At 32.1% G+C, this 19,779-nt stretch overlaps 1 protein-coding gene and 1 long non-coding RNA gene across 8 annotated transcripts in view; one reads left to right on the top strand and one right to left on the bottom strand.

Annotated features, from left to right (window-relative positions):
* LOC106783794 (glutamate receptor ionotropic, kainate 2) overlaps nucleotides 1-19,779 on the bottom strand; it is a 79,793-nt gene that overhangs the window by 41,466 nt on the left and 18,548 nt on the right. For all 7 annotated transcript variants that reach the window (XM_014742665.1, XM_014742663.1, XM_014742664.1 and 4 more), the window contains exons 3-4: nucleotides 12,610-12,771; nucleotides 4,546-4,797 (exon numbers count right to left, since the gene is read on the bottom strand). In XM_014742665.1, the coding sequence (XP_014598151.1) occupies nucleotides 4,546-4,797; nucleotides 12,610-12,771 (414 nt within the window). The remainder of the gene's footprint in view (nucleotides 1-4,545; nucleotides 4,798-12,609; nucleotides 12,772-19,779) is intronic.
* Nucleotides 11,109-11,574, top strand: LOC106783795. The gene is made up of 2 exons (XR_001381352.1): nucleotides 11,109-11,270; nucleotides 11,422-11,574. It is a non-coding gene; the product is annotated as an uncharacterized LOC106783795 (long non-coding RNA).

The raw sequence follows: 19,779 nt of genomic DNA on the forward strand, positions 1-19,779 counted from the left end.
ACCGTAAATGGAATGTCTGTGTGTGTGAGTGGTATGTGTTTTTAATAAAATAAGTAAAATTTAATTTGTGTTACAATTAATAATATAGAAATCATTCAGTTGTTAATTTTCCAAACTTTCTGTCGTAATCAATTTAATTAAAATCTTTTTCGAATGTGGATCCTTTAAAGGTAACACAAAATGAAGATCCAAATAAATCTTACATCGGTGACATCGAATCTACTCGTTTTCGGGTTTTCGAACATGAGTAAGAGGAAATCGTATGCAGAGAAAAGAAACGAAAGGAAAAAACGAAAAAAGGGAAAAAGGGACTAACCGTCGTAGCCAGAAGCGACAGCTGGTCCTTCGAAAAATATAATTTCTCTAGGGAGATGCTTCGAGAATGTGCCTGTGGCTTTCGAGAAAGTGGAGAATTATTATATATCGGTTTTTATTCCTTCTAATGACACCCACTTACGATATATATCTTCTTCTAAACGAAATATTCTCACTGTCTTATGAAAAAATAAAATATAAGGAAGAGAGAGAGAGAGAACAAAATTGTATTGTAGAAAAAAAAAAAAAGAAGAAAAATCTCAGATGGATGAAAGAATAGAATTATGGATGAGTGGTAATAAAAGAAGGAAAATCAATATAATATAGTATACATTATATAAAATATTAAAAAGTACAATTAGACTAACTGCAAAAAAGGTAATAGAAAAATAAAATAAAAAAAAATAAGAAAAAGGTAAAGAAAATGTTATCCACTATTTTTCTTTTATCGTATATCGGAAAATGATTTGAAATAATAGAAAAGCTCTTGGATTTAAATATCGATAAAAGTTAAGTTGAAAAATAATCAGAGAGTTTGGATAGTTTCTCGATCGATTAATCGTACCAAAGAATCATTTGGTACTGAATTCCAAATTTTTTTTATTTCTTTGGAATATACATTGAGAGAAAGAGAAAGAGAAAGAGAGAAAGAGAGAAATAGTGCCAAGAAACGAGTAACCGGGAGTCATTTGTAATTTTTTACTTCTCCCGAGGAGTGTCTTGCATTCTCTATCTTTCGTAGAAAACTGTGATAAGAATTCACATTTACCGGTCTTTCGTGTCTCTCGGTGTGTTTCGCTATTTCAAGTTGAAAGAAGCGAGAAAAAGGGTGAGCTGCTTTTCAGAAAGATTTATAGACATTCGTTGTAAAAGAGAAGGTAAAGAGAAAGAGAAAGAGAGAGAGAGAGAAAGATATAGAGTCTTTTTCGCAAGAACGAAATATAAAAATTCTCAAAAACTTAGCGATTCTTCCTTTTTCAGTCAGGAATCCTACTTTTTTTGAAATCTTGTCTTCCCTTCATTTACCTTCATTCTTTTACTACTTCTTATTTTCTTCCTCTTTATTTAACTTTGTATTTTTGTTACTCCTTGTTGCTATCAAACAAGTTCGAATTAACGTTACGAAGTGAATCTACTTCTTCATCTTCTTCCTCTTCTTCCTCTTCTTCTTCTTACTTGGTAAGATCGTGTTAGAATTTGGAAAAAGTCTACAAAGTTAGACGTTCGCAGGAACGAAATATCGAGATACGAAGCCGCGTGTTCGGCGTGACGATTCGTTTTCTCGTCCGTGACTCCATTGTCCTGGATGTTTCTCAAGGAACATGGGGTTGAAGAAGGAAGAAGAAGAGAAAGAAGAAGAAGAAGAAGGGAAAACGGGAGAAAAGGCCGACAGGAGGAAAATGAAGGAAGGCGGTATAGAATGTAAGAGGTTGAAGGAAAAGGGCAAGCTTATTCGGGAGAATAAGAGTCTTGGAAGTTCCACAATGGTTGGTGATGGCCGTATTCGAAGGCTCATTGCCGATTCTTAGGGCGTAGGGACACAGAATCAGGTTGGCAAGGGTACGAACGAACCAGTCTTCGAAGAAGCGGTTACGCGGAATATCCTTTTTTCTTTTTTTTTTTCTGCTTTTCTACGATAAAGAAGGATACCCAGCCAGGGTGTATACTTGAAGCTTTAAGCTTTTAAGCTACGTTTCGATTCGGTTCAATCCAAGGAAGTAAATGTCTGTCATGGATATTAGCATTTTTGTTTTTTTTTCTCCATTTAAAACTAATTGTCATTCGAAAGAAGGATTAAAATAAAAACTTGGAAAACGAAGGCAACGAAATTGATCGTCGAACGAATTTCAAATAGAGAGAGAGAGAGAGAGAGAGAGAGAGAAAGTGAGTGTAAGTGGCAACAAAATTAATAAAAACTCTCGTTACATTGGATGAATTTTAGAATTCTTTTTTTTAGAGGTGTTCTCGGGTATCGTAAAAAATATATATATGTTATAAAGAGATGCCTTCGAATCCCCCTTTTCAGTAGGGTGCGAATAATCGAGGTTGGCACGGGGATTTCGAGGGTTAAAACTTCGAGAGGAAGAAAAAGAAAATAGGGATCTCTTCTTTGAAGGGGTAACTATATTTGTCGATCTTCTTCTCGATTTTGATGGAAGATACTGAATTATTTTTATCATAAAAAAAAGGTTACGCGGTTTAAATTAACGTTGAAATAAATGATGAAGAACTTTTATATCACGTTTGGTATTTTACATTTAATTCACAATCTTTTCGAATATTCGAACTACGTTATATTGGTTTGCTTTCTTGCTTTTTCTTTTTCTTTTTCTTTTTTACGATGCGTGACGCGAAGTAAACAGAAACCTAAGATAGAATTGAAAACTAGTTCGTGTGTGGTCTATTCAAACAAGTTGCCAGTAGCTAAAACGCCTTTGTCGAGATAAAAGTGTACTCTCTCCTCTCTTGAAAGAAATTTGAACAAACGTGTTAGTCGTAAAAAGTGTTACTGCTCAAAGTGGTCACGGATCGTTAGAGGCCACAGTTAGAATAAAACCGAAAATTCGAAAACGAACGAGACACGGTCCTTCCTTCCTTCCTTCCTTTATACGTTTCCATACGAATAACTTTTCTCAAAAACAAATTCGTCAAACACGTGGTTGCAGTGTATGATTTATTTGAATATACAAATTCTTTCAATTAGTTTGTCAATCAATGTTCCTCTCCTCAGATATACCATTAAATCGATTGTAAAAAAAAAAATAAAAAGAAAAAAGTCATTTTGATGATTTAACCGATCGAAGAATTGGACTAACTAAAATGAACCCCTACGGAGGAAAAGTTCGTAGATCGGAAACGGATTTAGGGTGAACGACACGGACTCGATGTTGTTACTGCGGACCTTTTCTTCTTTCCGAAATGTTCGATCGATTCTCACTCACCTACATGTTCCAGGAAACAGGAAGCTCTACGAATCGAGTTGACTTATGGCTTCGGACGAGTTTTACTCGTATTTCCCTTCCCCCTCTTACCCCCCTTCCATCCACCCGTTTTGAAAATCTCTCAGTATGCATATTGTTTTACGTCTCATTATTTGACTTCGAATAATCTTTAAAAATGAAATCTTATATTTCTGGGGATTAAAAAAAAGTTCGTTTAATTTCTCGGGAGGCGTTAGGATATATCTATATGTAAGTAGATGATACTTTTTTTTATGCTAAATTCTTTGAAGAAAGTTGAGAAATCGAGCTACCTATTCTTTCATTCTACTCCCCTTCCCCTCCCCCTATTCCCCCATCACCCACCTCACTCTATTCGTTTACGCTTTAATTTGAATTTTAATCGGGAAGGACGATCTGCAGGGAACGTAAAAAAAAAAATAGGAAAAAAAAAAGAAGAAGAAGAAGTAAGATTAAATCGTCAAACGTTCGGAACGTAAATCCGATAACAAGAGTCTTCTTGATCGAGTAGTACTTCTAAATATCTACCTATGTGACCTAACAACGTATCACCCTACGACGAGATTATGAATATGCAACTACGTTTTTTAATGTTCCGCGATAAAAATAGAACATGGAGAATAACGTAAGAGTACTTGGCCTCTCTTTTTTCCTCCAATCATCTTGGCGCGTGTCTTTCAAGATTCTTTTTTTTTTTTTAGGATGGATCCTTGGTGGAAAAACAAAAAAAAATAAAAAAAAAATAAAAGAAAGGATTCTCTTCTAACGTTTTCACTTATTTCCACGATGGTTCGAGAGTGTATGCAAAAGAAACGATTAATGAAACGAAGAAGGGATATTCAGAGCCAAAGCTTCTTCTTCTTCTTCTTGAATTAGGGTCATGAAAGTGAAATATAGAGCTAGCTGCCAAATGCCTAAAAGAAGAAAAAAAAAAAAAAAAAAAAAAAAAAAAGGCTTTATGGCCAACGACTGAGAATTATTACCCAAAGGTCTTTCCATCTTCTCTCGCAAATTTTATCGTATACGATTTATCTCTTAGACGGGGGTGTGGAAAACCATTCTAACGAAGATTATAATACCGGTGATTTCTTAAGTGTTAACCCGTTTTATTTTTTCTCTCCTCTTTATATTAAAAAAAAAAAAAAAAGGACACAGATGAGATGATTTTTGGCGTTATCCCGTTTAATCGTAACGTTAAGATTTTCTCTCTCGTAGTAATAATAATAATAATAATAATAATAATATTTGATATTAATTATATTTGACTTACCGTAATCCTCCTCGTAAATGATTCCCACCTTGGTCCAATTGAGAAATTCCATGACGTCCTGATAAGCGCCGTTGAGTAAACTTTGTGCGGGATGTAAATTGATACTGAACTCTTTCGCTTCCGCGTCCAGGTCCAGCCTGGCCTCGAGATGCGGAATGTCGAGTGCATCACAGATGCTGTGTATGTGTTGACCGAGTATAGGGTCCGAAGGACCGAACACTGCTTGAACACCGTGCTTGACTTGATGGCACGCTAGAAACCATTGATTATTTTATTCATTAGAATATTAGTACACACTCATAGATCTATTTTACATTCGTCGTTAGAAATGTAGATTTGAATAATCATATTGAGAAACATTGTTAAATTAAAAAAGATATTATATAAGAAATATAATATTTAAAAAAGTATTTATGATAGAAATAATATTTATATTATTACATATTTAATAATAATTATTAATTACACGATGTTGGTATATTTAATATAGTTGAATCCCCCACTGACATTCTATTAAACTTAACTTAATGTTTTGCTAAAACCGTCCTACGTACATCGTTCGATACGGTGCAATATCGTCTGCTCCACTTTGTCGAGGTTACTGCAGATGAGCATGAGGAACGTAGTAGTAGTAGTAGTAGTAGTAGTTGTAGTAGTAGTAGTAGTAATAGAAGTAGTATGTACTTATATATATGTATACATCCTTATGTAGTTAAGTACATATTACGTATCTATGTATATACATGCGTACACGTAGGGTACCCGATGACCGTCTGATATTCCGGCATACGGAGGTTATCTTACACGAGTTGTAACGGTTGTTACTGGCGACCCTACTCTCATAAGTTGCACCGTTCATCCTTGTAATGTAAGTAAAATATTCCATTTTGAAGATCTTCGATTTATTAACTTATCATTGTTAAATGGTTTTAATTTAACAACATGTAAATCTTTCAATTAAATTACGAACGATCGATTAATCATATTTTGCGATCTGTATTTTAACTCTGTCGAAGTTATAAATATCGTATTAATATGAAATGTTATTATACTTATCACAATTATCGTTTCATTTATTCGTTTTCTTTCTTCAATAAGATTAATATCTATTTTCTCTCAACCCGTTTCTATATTCAATTTTGCATATGTGTGCGCGGTTGTGTGCAAACTTATATATATATATATATATAATCGTATTTTTAATATCCGTTCAATCGCAGAAGTCTTTTTGATAAACTCTTCGTTTATAGATTAAGAAAGAAAAACGTAAAGAGAAATGGAACGGAGGAGAACTCACGTAAACGTAAAAGTACGACGACGGCGAGGACGCTTCCTGTCGGGAATAAATTTCTTCTTTCGTCGTTTAAGAATTTCAATGCTTATAACGTTATTACCTCGAGCGATATCAGAACTATCTATCGAAGCACATTGTTCAATTTTCGTTCTTCTAAAACGAATCGAATACGCGCGAATTAGTTTGAAAATATCATTTAAGTAAATCGTAATTGAAAAATGTTATAGATAATTTATTGATATCTTTAAGAATAATAATTTATACATTAGGGTTGTTGTAGGTATTAATAATAATAATTATATTTCGTTTCTTTTGAAATTATTTTTCGTGAAATCTAATTTCTCGGATGTGCAGTTAATACCGATAAATTAGAGATTTTCCCTCAGGACTCGTTCACAAAGTTAATACGAGAATTCGTTTCGCTTGGACTTTGAATTTACCTGTGATATTCTTGTAAATTGAAAGATGCTAGTAGTACCCTACTAGATACTAGTTTAGCTAGTATTATTTACTTCCACAATAGTTTCGAATATATCTATACAGAGGTAATATAGTAAAACGACGTTATTCAGGATTTAGGGGGATTCTCAGAACGTTCATTTTCCTTATACTATGCTTTACAGTTGTATGTATGTTAACCTTAGATTATAATCGTTAGCTTTCGCGCGGTGATTCCCTGCTCCGTTACGTTATATCACTTTGGGCTTGTCTCTTCGCAAGTAATGGAAGTGAGACGAATGCCAGTCCATTCGAGAATGTCGCTTAGACGAGGATTCTCCTTGAAATTCTACCTATCTTACCAATTGTCTTATCATTCGTCTTGACTATACTCGCAAATACATTTTCATCTAACTTCAGAAAGTTGACAATCGCGTATAAATTGTCTCTCATAGAAATAAACGTTCAAATATATATTGCTATAATTAATTAAAAAAAAAAAAAAAAAAAAAAAAAAACAGATTAAGATAATACAAGTTTTAACGTCAAATTAAATGATTAATTATTTGAAAAACAAAAAAATATATAATAACGAAAAAACCCTGTAACGTTTAATTATCCACTTGTCAGATTGACATTAATTGAAGAATAATAATTTAATTGAACGGTGTGTCATATTGATTTAAATGCGTCACAATTATAGAGAAAATCACTTTCAATATTATCGTGAGAAATTTGCACGCTTCAGATGTCTCCGGTGAACGACCTACCTGCTGTCTGTTTCAGCTTTTCCGTATTTACATAGTACGAGAGAACAAGCTTAAACGTTTACGAGAGAACAGGAAACGCAGAATTCTCAAACGCAAATTGGCTCCACTTTTTACGAGCAATGTAGCAGTAATTTCTGCGGAATAACTTTCCCCTAGCAGGAAACTTTCTCCACGTGGTAAAGCAGTCGTTCTTCCTCCTTCTGACAAAGCCCACAGCTTCTCATTAAAATTACAAAGTATTTTAGTCGGTTTAACCTTCTTCACCTTATGGAACGTGTTTCATCGTAATCTATAAGTAACTTTGGTATTTAATACTTAAACCGTAGTACTACGGCTTAATAAAGTCTTATCTGTCAATTGCAAATGCATAAAGTAATTGCGTTAGTGAATTTCTCAAAATGATTAGTTAATTGCATTGATTACTTTATATCAGTCATATTTTAATTGTAACGCGTATAAATCGAATTGTTTTTTCTCTTCGATCAAATATATATAATTCCACATTTACAAGTAATAGAAAAAAATTGTGTTGCTCGTGTTACTCGTTATCTTCGTTAAAAATATTTTTATTGTAATTAATTATTAAACAAGATAAACGTGTTATATTCATAAATCTCCACCTATTGTGTCTGAAATAAAATAATCAAGTAATTACTGGTTTACGTTTTGATTTTCTCTAATATAAAAATTTCGATAATGATGGTTGGAAAAATACCAGTTGAATAAAATATCTCGATAAATATTCAACAAATATCTTTATTAAGAACTGTGGTACAATCAGAGTAATTTTACGTTAAATCTTTTTCCAACTCTAGATGGGAATCAATTTTGTGCAATCCTCGTCGACGTTTTTCCAAGAGTCGCACAATTTCAGTCTGATTGAGCGAGTATTTTTCTGACTACCCTGGCATTTCTTCTTTTTTTTTACCCCCTCTTTCCACCACCCCGCTACCCTGCTTTCTTTTTGTTTAAAAGGAACATCTCATTTTGTAACGCATCCTATTCATTGAACGAGGAAAATATCAAGAGACGAAACATTTCATATACTCGAAAGGAAAAAAGCTATCTTTTTAAGGTGTTCCGAACTTACTAAAGAAAATTCAAAGCTCCTATCTTTTCCGTCTGTAGATGTACTTCTTCATTTTTACTTCGCGAAGTAAGAAATAATGTGTATCTATCTCTTCTCTTTTAGTAAAAGAAAAAAAGAAATAAAAAAATAAAAATATTGCAAAAAGAGCATTTGCCAGAATTCAATTTGCAAAAGTAAGATAGTTCCTGTCAAAAGTAAACTTCCAAAAATAATATATTATCAAATCAGACGTCTAATTGTTAACAACATTTGGTATTGACTGTTTCGAAAATATTTATTTTCACGTATACTTTCGATTCTCTAAATTGTTTTTTTTTTATTCCTGAAACCACGTATTCGTATCGATTAACATAAACGAGTGTAAAATATATTTTTCATTTTGAAAGTGCATTTTAGTTTGTACGAAATAAATTGCCGGAAGCGTTAGTATTCATTTTGGCTGCGACTGAATTTCCTTAATTTATTTAACAAATATTGAATATATTCTAGAATTCTGCTTTTGAAAAGTTAATTATTACTTGGAATAATTCACGTCTCTTGGGTGTGTATGTGGTATGCATGTTTTCTTGGGATATTGTGTTTAATTTTAATTCGACAAAAATCTAATTCAATTTTATTTAATCAAGAATTTGTGTATTTTTCCTCCTTCTGCGTACTACTACTATCACATTCTGACATTTTATACACTTCCCTTTACGCTGTGTATCTTCAAAGGCTTAGTCAACCACTCTATTTTCTCTATACTCCAACTTCTTGTACACATTTAGAACTCAAAATTGAATTTCCTATTTCCTTAGCTTACTTCCTAAAACCTTTAGAAATGTCCTTCAATTTACTTTATGAACTCTGTATCTTTTTAGGTTAGATTTATAAAAATTCCTCTTTTTTTCATCGAAATATTTCTCTTTTTGAAACAAAAAATTGTTTACAACAAATTGTTAATAACAAATTATTAAATGTTTTATCATGTACATGTATTCACAACAATATTATTTATGTAATAAAATAAAAAAATTGTTTGACAATTGTTTACAAGCAAATTGTTTATCACAAATTGTTAATAAACAATTTCTGATATAATTATAAAATGGATAAAAATTTATCCTTTAATATGGTCTTTGTTCGAAGTCTCTATGATTTTTAGTTTCGGAGATATTTTAATATATGTAAAAAGTATATATATTGATCCACTGACCTATATATTATAATTTCATTCACAAAAGTCATTGACACGGTGACCTACATAAATTCTTGGAATCAAGTAGTTTTTACTACTTACTACGCCTCGCGTACGCATACTATTACTACTACGCGTACAGTGATTATTGAGAATTATGAATGATAAATTAAAATATCCATATCTTCCGAACGGAAAGTCGTAGAGACTTCAAATCAAAACTATTTTAAAGGGTAAAATGTCCTCTTTTTATTAGTCCACTTAAATAATACCCTTATAATAGAATCAATTATTATTTTTTTTTCTCAATAAAAATACTTACGTCGAATCATTGCACGTTCGAAACAACGATATGTATTACAAACTAACGAAAAAGAAACATACTGAATAATTGAAAAAAAAAAAAGACATATTAATGTTATCTGAATATAATTTGAAATTTGAAAAATGATGATAGCACGTCGAACGAAGACAGCATAAGATCGATTATATTGATTTTACATGACTAGCCCTATTTCCGATATGTAAATACATTCGCTTATGTATTCATGTCCGTGGAAGTTTCAGACGGAAGGATCGAAGATCGAGGGCCCTAGTAACATGAAGAAGCAGCAGTACTACTTGTGTGAGGGATCGGGAACAGAACCCTCAAGTGCTGCTCTCGAACACGTGACATGCCGTTGTGGAGCACCTCGTTTCCACTAGCCGATATATGTTGCGTTATATCTATATATATATATATCTATACATATATATATGGTATAAAACGCCTTACGTCATAATCACCAACAACCGCGAACGATCGATATTTTATTTTATTTCTTTTTTTTTCTTTCTCTCTCTCTCTCTCTCTCTCTCTCTCACTCTTTCTTTTTGTCTCGAAGGACTTGGACTTATCGTTGGATAAAATTATAACAAAATAAATTGCTTACTAAGAATTATTCGAAAAAAAACCTGATTGAACGATCGTTAACGCAGAATCTTTTGATGTTGAACAGAAAGACTGTGAAAACTGGTGGTCGTCAAGGAAACTAGAGAGAAAGAGAGAGAGAGAGAAAGCAAAAGGTCGAACGATCGTTTTCTGGCTTCCAGCCACGAAACGAACCGCCGAATAATCGTTTGTTAGACTTTGCCTTGACTAACGAGACTCAAGCTCCCACTCCTTCCACCCCTCCGCCCTCCCCCTTATCTGACAATTTTTGTCGCTGACGTTGTGTGCTCCTCTTTCTTCCTAATGTCCCTTTGGCTCGCAGATTACGATACCCCAAAGTCCAAGCAACGATATAAAACCCGTCAAATAATATCAATGCTAATTTAATCACTTTCTAAAGATGTTAGGGTGAACCAACAGTTCGTGAGTTTATTGTGTTGAAATTTTACTATGAAACTACTGGATTGTTTTTTTTTTTGTAAAATTTACTTTTACAAATATTACATTTCTTTAATATTTTAATGCGGTTTTAATTTAAATGCGGTTTTTTTCACATAAGAAGTATGATTATTTTATCGGGTAAATTATATTGATAGGCGAAATGAATATATTTTGAAGTTAATGTTAGAACGTTGCAGGATAGTGTAAATATTGATTCAAACGCGAACCAATCACTCAGTTTTGAGTAGAATATCGAATTAGAACAATTAACTATTATGTTATTCAAAGGGGAACACGATCGAGCTGTTGCAGCATTTTTTTTCGGATTATTATTTGTAATATAATTCACATGTTTGCTTGTAAATCATATTCGAATGTATATATCATATTTCTATATCGTTAAAGTTTCTTTTTACAAATAGATGCGTACAAGTTACCGGTTCTATTGGATGGATCTCTGATATGTCTGACGTGAGTGGCAAAAGTATTTCCGTATAAAGGACGAGAAATGAAAAGGAAGAAGAGGGAATGGGATGATAAAATGGTAAAAGGTTATATAGGAGGAGAAAAGGGCGAGCAAAATGGTATGTATGTGTATAGTCACTTTGATGGAACTCAACGGCAAGAGACTTTGAACGAAAATGATTCCGAACGTTCGACGATTCGTCCGACAAAAAGAAGAAAAAAATAAATAAAAAAGTATTAAATTCACTTATCTGATTTTCTCTCTCGCAGGATTGCATGTAATCGTAAATCGGCATACAAAATGGAAACAAACCTACCTACCTACCTATCTACCTCCTCGACGAAGGATTACCGGTTGATATTGAATTCTCGACAAAAATTCTCACGCGCGACGAGCTGTTTTGGAGAATGGAAAAAAACAAAGAAAAAAAAAAAAGAAAAAATATGTATTATATTCCCGTTGCCCATTCTATTTTCCCTACCGGTCGTGCACGTCGATGAAATTGAAATGAGAATTCGTACAAATTATAACATAAATAAATAAACGATAACGAATATAAATCTATCTACACGAATATATGTATGTATTCGCGAATCATCGAAAACTTTTGTTGTTCGCGTTAATCGAATATATTGTAATAAAAACTTTCGAGAATATAAGTACCTATACACTTTTTTAAAATAGGTGTACAAATATTGGGTTAGGGAAAATAATATTAATCGGTACTGGTGATACTTGCGTGCATTTGAAACGTTAAATATTATTGTACGAAGCACAAGTCAACTTTTCTTTTTAATGAGAATAAAAAAGAAATTATATTTTTAAAAAAAAAAAAAGGGAACAAACGATCCAAGTTGGTAAAACAATTGGTAATATTTATGAACATGATGTCAGTATCATAGAAATAAATTGAGCAAGATCTGATCACGTCGATCACAAAACAATTTAATACATTTTGAAGAAGACTGTATAAAAAATATGAAAACGAGCAAAAAATTAATACAACTGGTTTAGTATTCTCATTAAAATATGAATAAACATAATAAAATGAAAAAAATAAACATTCTATTCAAGACACACAAACAATTATAATACGAAAGTATCTCGTATATCTCATTTGCGTTTGATGCATTTATAAAAGAATTATCGATCTTTAAGCTAGACGCGGAACGTACAAATAATATTTCCCCTTTTCCCCCGTGTAACCAGCGAATTTTCTTTGCCTCGAGAGAAAATTAAATCCTATTACGAGACGCTTTTCTTACTCTAAGAAAAATTTCTCTTTCGCTTTAATAAAATTCTTCGTGTATTCCTAAGAACGAATGAATAGTTTCAATTAATTATTACAACGGTATATCGTCGTTTTTAATGCGAAAAACATAAAAGAACAAAAGATCGATCAAATAATCGTAACGATAATAATATTATTACGTTGATTCGATTAATTTTTAACTCACCCTTCTTCGACGCGTGAAAGGAATCATCTTTGGGCACGTACTGAATGTCATATTCCAACGTAGTTTTCGGCAAAATAATTTTGTCCTTGTTGATCTTGTATACGGCGTATTTGAATGCCAATTCCGTACTGCTATCCTTTTGGTCATGAGTGAAAATAGCTCCTGTAAATAGAAAAGAAAAGGAAAAGAATTAGATAAATGTAAAAAACCAATAAGTAATACATAAACATCCTTAATTTGAACATCAATGATTTTCCCAACGATTCGAAGAAAAACATTGTCCATTCATTTAAATTTCCAATTCCAATTTGGTTATCGATCGTACACGGTGAGGAGCATTTAGCGCATGACCGTGACTGTCTATGCAAGATCGGCATACCCCATTGGCCATTGTCCTAAATAATCGTTGTAACGTTAAGCCCCCACAGTCATTTTTCGTATCAACTTACAAATCCCAGTCACGTTTAACGCATCGTTTTATGGAAAAATAAATTTGACCAAGCTCTTTTTTTGCATAAGTATAAAACTCTTTTTTTTTTCTCTCTCTCCTCCTGTTCTCTTTTTTTTATTTTATTGATTGTTGAAAAAATTCGCCCGCGTTCGTACAAAAATCGATGTATTTTTCTGTTTTATATGAAATTCTCTATCCCTTTGATGGGGAAACGTTTCTATTAGCGTTTCAAAGCGTACAACTTAACGTCGATCGATTCGTAAATTTACTTAAAACGCAATCATGCTATTTAAGACGTAAGTGGGGCTCCTCTGAAACAGAATCACGTTTAAACGGCTTCGAAGTTACTTATTCTCACTATGGAGACTGGTCTTGCGAATCCGTGTACATACATCCCTCTCGCCGACAACACCGATTTGCATTTTAGCAATCCGTTCCGTGTGAAACACCAGGTTGAAAGGGTTCTCGAGTGGTAAAACAAATTCGTTTACGGACTGTAGCACAAGATCGATGTTCTGAAATTTATACGACGATGTCAAGGACTCGATTGTATCGTACCTTTCTTTTTCCCCCTTTTTCTCTCTAACATTTTATATAATATTAAAAATATAAGCTAGTTATATTTGTGTAGGTATCCACCGAAATGGGTTGACATACTTTCGAAGAAACTAATGTATCTTAAAATAAAGATTTGCTTGTGTCGTCTGAAACGTTTATAAATGAAAGGAAAATATGGAAGAAAGATATGGAAATAAAGGAAAAATGTTTTATAAAAGAAACCCAAAGTGAAAGGGGTCATCCAATCTAGGATTGTACTCTTTTTTAAGTTTCACACGAATCTACCGTCGATTACGAAGGATCAAAGATAGTAGTTTGCTTTTATAGAAAGAAAGAAAGAAAGAAGGAAAAAAAAAGAGAGAGAGTCTTTCGAAATGCATGTGCATATAGCTCGCGGTAGTTTACAAGAGTAGGAACGATTAACTAGTTCGCGACGATGGCTTTGATAGTTTTCTCTACTTGTAAAAGACAGGAACAGCCAAAAGAAAGATTCCGCCAAACGTTTGACCCAGAGCCTTCGGCGTTGCGGTTTCGACGAACCACGATAGAGTAAACTTTGAGGATTAGCATGAAGAAGAGGGCTGATGAATGGAAGTGAAGCTCTCTCTCTCTCTCTCTTGATGAAAAGCTATGCGAAAAGGCTTGGATGATAGAACAAGGCTATATGTTGTCGTCATCTCAAACCGATTACTTCTTGCCATTCCTCCACCTCCACTTCCACTTCCTCCTCCTCCTCCTCCTTCTCCTCCTCCACCTTTCATTCTACCACCTCAGGCATAATATGTTTTTCAAGGTATTTGTAAAATATTCTCGCCCTCTCTCTCTCTCTCTCTCTCTCTCTTTCTTTCATTTTTTTTCTTTAACAAAAATATGACAAAACACGCTTTCAAAGTGGTAACGATATAAGAACGGACGAACAAAATGTCATTATTTTTTTGTGAATTCCGAAATACGGCCTAAAGAAATTTTCTTTTTAATATCAAATAAAATATTATTATTCAAATTGTCTGCAGGATGAAAAATAAAATCAAGAATATTTTAAATAATTACATTGCAGGCCGCATGTTGAGGAGTTTACTATATTTTATCATTATAATAATAATATCAAATATTGACAAGTTGAATTTTGTTTTTTAAAGATTTCAATAATATTCTCGTATATATTTTTTACACTCGGTTGAGCGAATTTAAAATTAGTTTTTGAAATGTTCGGAATGAACATTTGACAACTTCAATGTTTATGTTAGAAGTATGAGAATATGTTAAATTAGAAACACTCGAAAAACTAATTGCCAGTATGACGAGAATTTTCAAGTTGTAATTAAAAATATAGGGTAATTTTCATGGGGGTTTTTTTTGTTCGTGAAAAGGGTAATTTGAAGAAAAATACTCATTCCTTGATACTACTATACTGTTACTCGCGAATTTTTGTTGGCAAATAAATTTACCTCGAGATTACTCTTTAAGGGTATTTATTTATTTACCTTTTTTTTCTTTTTACAAATATTCCGTTTCTCAAATTATACGCGGTGATTTTAAACTTTTTTTACTTCAATACAAATGCAGTTATATTTGCAAATCTTCAAAAAAGAATAAGGGGGTAAAAAATATTTTATTATACGAGACATTTCTATTGAATATATATTTAATTCCCTAATACGACTTAATAATTATTTCTACCAACGTTTGATAAATGAATTCTCCGTTAGAGATATTTCACGAATACTTAATGTGTGTCCACGTACGTATCATATTATAACAACGTTAAGATCTCGAACAAAATAGATATTATAAACTAATATAATAATACATAGTCTGTGTGGTAACCAATAAGACAATAGAAAATAGAAACAATCAGTGAAAAGGAAACTGGGTGGGTGGGTAGTTGGGAGGTTAAATTATTACTAACATCGAGTTTGGAAAACTCGTGTCCTGTTTAATAAAAGAGACCGGTGTGGTCGTTGTGTGTTAGTCGTTTTCTCTGGCCATGCACATGCACATGCACGTCCGCAACGGGGGATTTTGCATTTAGTTTAACAAGCCAAAAATACATACAGTTATTTCCGCGACGCGACGTCCCTGCGATATGACGTGAAACTGCTGTTGCTGCTGCATCTATTCTTTCTATCTCATTCTTTTTTCTTTTTTCTATTTTTTTTTTTTTACCACCCACATATACCGGATTCTTCGTTATACACGTGATGCAACGTATTGCATTTTCAATTATTCCCCCGAAGGCGGCCTTTTGTGGAGACTATATTATATACGTATTATATCGGTCAAATAGAAATTTTCTTGTTTTCATAAATTTACCCAAAGGTAATAAAGAAAGTGAATTACGATCGTGTTTAAATGATTAATAATATTTGTCGAGATAAACATATTTGCTTTCCTTTTTTTTATCTCTTCTTTTATTTTTTTTTTTTTTTTACAGAATTCTATATTCAAATAAATGTATCTCTCTTGATTGACTGTTACTATTACTCTGTGTGTGTGTTGGATGTATGAGAAATATATGTATAAATGTTAAAAATAAATTATTTCATCATTGTATAAATTCGCGTTCGTTCGATAAAAAAACAGGACTGTGAAAATATAAAAGAATATTTTTTTTTTTATTTTCGCACAACGATTATATAAAATTTACATAACAGTTACCTGGTATTACTGGTGTTACATAAACGTTCGCGTAGATTCATTAATTGTACAAATATTTTTGATAAAGAACAAAATATTATTTTCCTTTCGTTGGATAATAGATAATATATTTTGGAAAGTAATGTGTTAAAACGATAAAAGAATTTTCGAAGAAATGTAACGATTAATTGACGATACGTCGTACACATTCTTTCGAAACGTTAGACAAATTAACTTCAATATCGAATTCTTTCAATGTTCACAACCATAAATCCATCTTTTCTAGTTTTCTTTTTTCGTTCTTTCTCTCTCTCTCTATCTGTCTCTCTTTTTTAATATACTTTTACCATTCGTTTCAACTAATCCCCATTAATTCGTACATTTATCGTACGTATGTACTCTTACATATGCGTAGGAAATCAGATCTTTTCTAGTCTCGAATGCTCAAATAGACTTCATTTCATTTATTCCCTATTTTTTTTTTTTATTTTATTTTTTTTATCTCCCGTAACTAACGCGTTAAGCGTTCCATTTCTTTTCCTTTCTTCACCATCAACACAGACGACTTCTTTCGTTACAATGCTTTCGAATACCTTCTGTCCAACGTGCAATGCTTTCACTTAATCATTAGCAACGTTTAACAACTTGAAAGAACGGAGAGTACAAACGACTCTTAAAAAGAAAAAAAAGGAAAAAAAAAGAGAAGAAGAAGAAGAAAACGAACACTGCAGCTTGTCTAACGATCCTTACTATATCTACTGTACCCTTGAAACTAATACGTATACTTCTATATGTATGTACGTACGTGTATATGTATGGTTTCTAAAGAAAAGTACATTCCCTTCACCGGAAGCTTTTATCTTATTGCGTTCTTTCGCCTTTTTCACTTTTACTGCCATCGGTTCGTGTTTCGAACGTCAATGAACGGTTTAACATCGATATTTTGACATTTTCGCATTTAAATATAGTCTTATTATATTTTAAAATCATTTCAATTGTCTCCAATACGATTAAACCCTTTTATAATTCATAACGATGCATTTTTGAAAAAAAAATTTGTTTGAAATAATTTATACTCCTCGTTGCAAGAATACCATAAACAGTTGCTTTTTTTTGTGTGTGTGTGTGGAACCTTTGAATGACGTTTAAATTATTTATTTTATAACCACATTTGTATAATCCCATAATTATAGGTTGTACGTTCATACCGAAATGAACCACATATATGTGGATGATTTTATTGGAGAACAGAGAATGTCCCAAGACATTAGGGCAACGAGTTTTAGAATCTAAAAAAAAAAAGAAAGTAGATCCGAAGTAATCGAAAAGTCGCAGATTGGCTCGAATTGAGGATACCCTCATTTTCACGTTTATCCCAGAACCATTTTCAAGACGATCGAGGACAATCCCGGTGGATCGTAGAATATCGAACGTGGATCTATACACACATATGCTGTTACTATCTCTATACAGGTTAATTCTACTAATTTCTCACGGGTACAAATCTATAGTGTATATCCTGATACCGGTTTATCGATTAAAAATTCGATTGAACTCGTTAAAGAACTTCTCGCGAAAAATTCTTTTCCGATTGTGACGATGGATAACGATTATCTGTCGTACTTAATCTATCTACTTTGAAAGAAAAAAATACAAATTTAGAAATATGATATAGGGGTGGTAACCTTAATGCTTCTTTTTTTAAACGAATTAATTTACAAAAATTAACGAATATTATTAATTTCGGGGGGGGGGGGTAATAAGAAAATGATGTATAATAATTTTTGTTATTTATATGTATATATATACATATTTATTTTTTGTTTGTTGTTTATTAAAGTTCGTTTTCCCTTGATAAAACACTCGTATCATCGAATTTTCTCGTTCGTGTTCCTCTTTTGTCGATAGCAAGGAAAGTTCGTTAGTTCGTGTTGCAACGCGATAAATTCGTGTGCTAGAGAGACTATTTCTCGTTTCTTTCAGAAACGGTCGGATGAACTTTCCTATCGGAACAATCTTTTCCCCGAGGGTGGACAAGTTTTTGTATCGTTTCGTGTCTAACTTACGCCAACTTTTCTTTTGCCCTTCTGAAATACCACAAATTGTTTTAACCAACGAAGAGGGAAAGTGTTCTTCTATTTCTCTCTCTCACTCTCTATCTTTCAATTCTTTTTTTTTCCCCTAGTTACCAAGGTAGCAATTAACTTTGAGTATATTTCTCACACGACGAACTTACTGCAATTAGTTCTTTTTGATAAAAATGTTTTTCTATAAATATATACTATATCTGTAAAAATATATTCATTAATACAAAATGATAAATACAACGACACGATTGTAATATCAATTTTTATCAAATCTAAAATTTGTTTATACGTTTTAAAATATATCAAATCATATTATAAAATATTTATTCCATTCGCTCGTACAAAAATTCCAACGATTTTTTTTCTTAATATCCTATATTTTTTTGTTCTTCAGTCAAACAAATCGACAAATTTTTCTATTATATAATTAGATCGCAAAACTTTTCTTTTACAGGATAAAAATTTTTTTCTTATAAATTCGATAAATTCCAATATAAAGTATTTCTTATCAAAAGACATCGGTAACGAACCTGTCGTTAAAACTTTTATCGAGTAGAAGAAGCACGTAGGGAGTACTATACTACCCTTCCTGTGCAAAGATCGACGACATTCTTTAAGTACTAAAATTCGTAATCGTTGATTTTCTCTCAACACTCCAGAAACTTCGGTATGAACTTGGAAAAAGTTTCGAGTAAAGGTCGAGATATCCATTTTAGTTATCGACTACAAAAATCTGATTTGCTGGATTAACGTTATTCGCCAATTGGATACTTTTTCTTACTTTTCTTTTTTTATGTAGGATTATAATTTAAACGATTTTTTTATATTTATACACGATTATTCAAATTTATTCTAACGTCAATTTTTCATTTTTTCCACACTCTTATTAATTTTCAATTATAATTTTAATATTATTTTATTTATATTTAATTTCATATATTTAAAAATGTTATTATACAACACGGAACTATTTTAATATCATAATAAATCAATTTTTTCTTCTATCGTGTATTTTGCGTTTCAATTTATTCATTTAAATATTAATCACTTAATTTTAAAATTAACGTAACTTAAATTACTTCCGATTTTTCAATATTTCCATATATAACAGAATTATTTTATATATCAAATTTGTCTTCGTCTCCTTTGGGATTTTCACTTGTGAATTTAAATATTAATTACATAATTTAAAATTAATGCTATTTATAAATTAGTAGAAATTTTTATACGTCTCTAGAAATCAAAGAGAGGGAGAGGGACAGAGAGAGAGAAATTGTAATTATATTTATTATTGAATTTTTAATATACAAATATAAGCGAAAGTTCGAAGTTGAAAAGTAAATGTAATTAAGTACAGTACCCATGTTAACTTAGTTTTAAGAGTACTTTCTCTCTTTCTCTTTCTCTCTCGACGAATTATATTACGATTATATTAAT

This window comes from Polistes canadensis, unplaced genomic scaffold, assembly GCF_001313835.1.
Source record: "Polistes canadensis isolate GaletaPanama2010 unplaced genomic scaffold, ASM131383v1 scaffold_25, whole genome shotgun sequence".
NCBI classification, from domain to species: Eukaryota; Metazoa; Arthropoda; class Insecta; order Hymenoptera; family Vespidae; genus Polistes; species Polistes canadensis.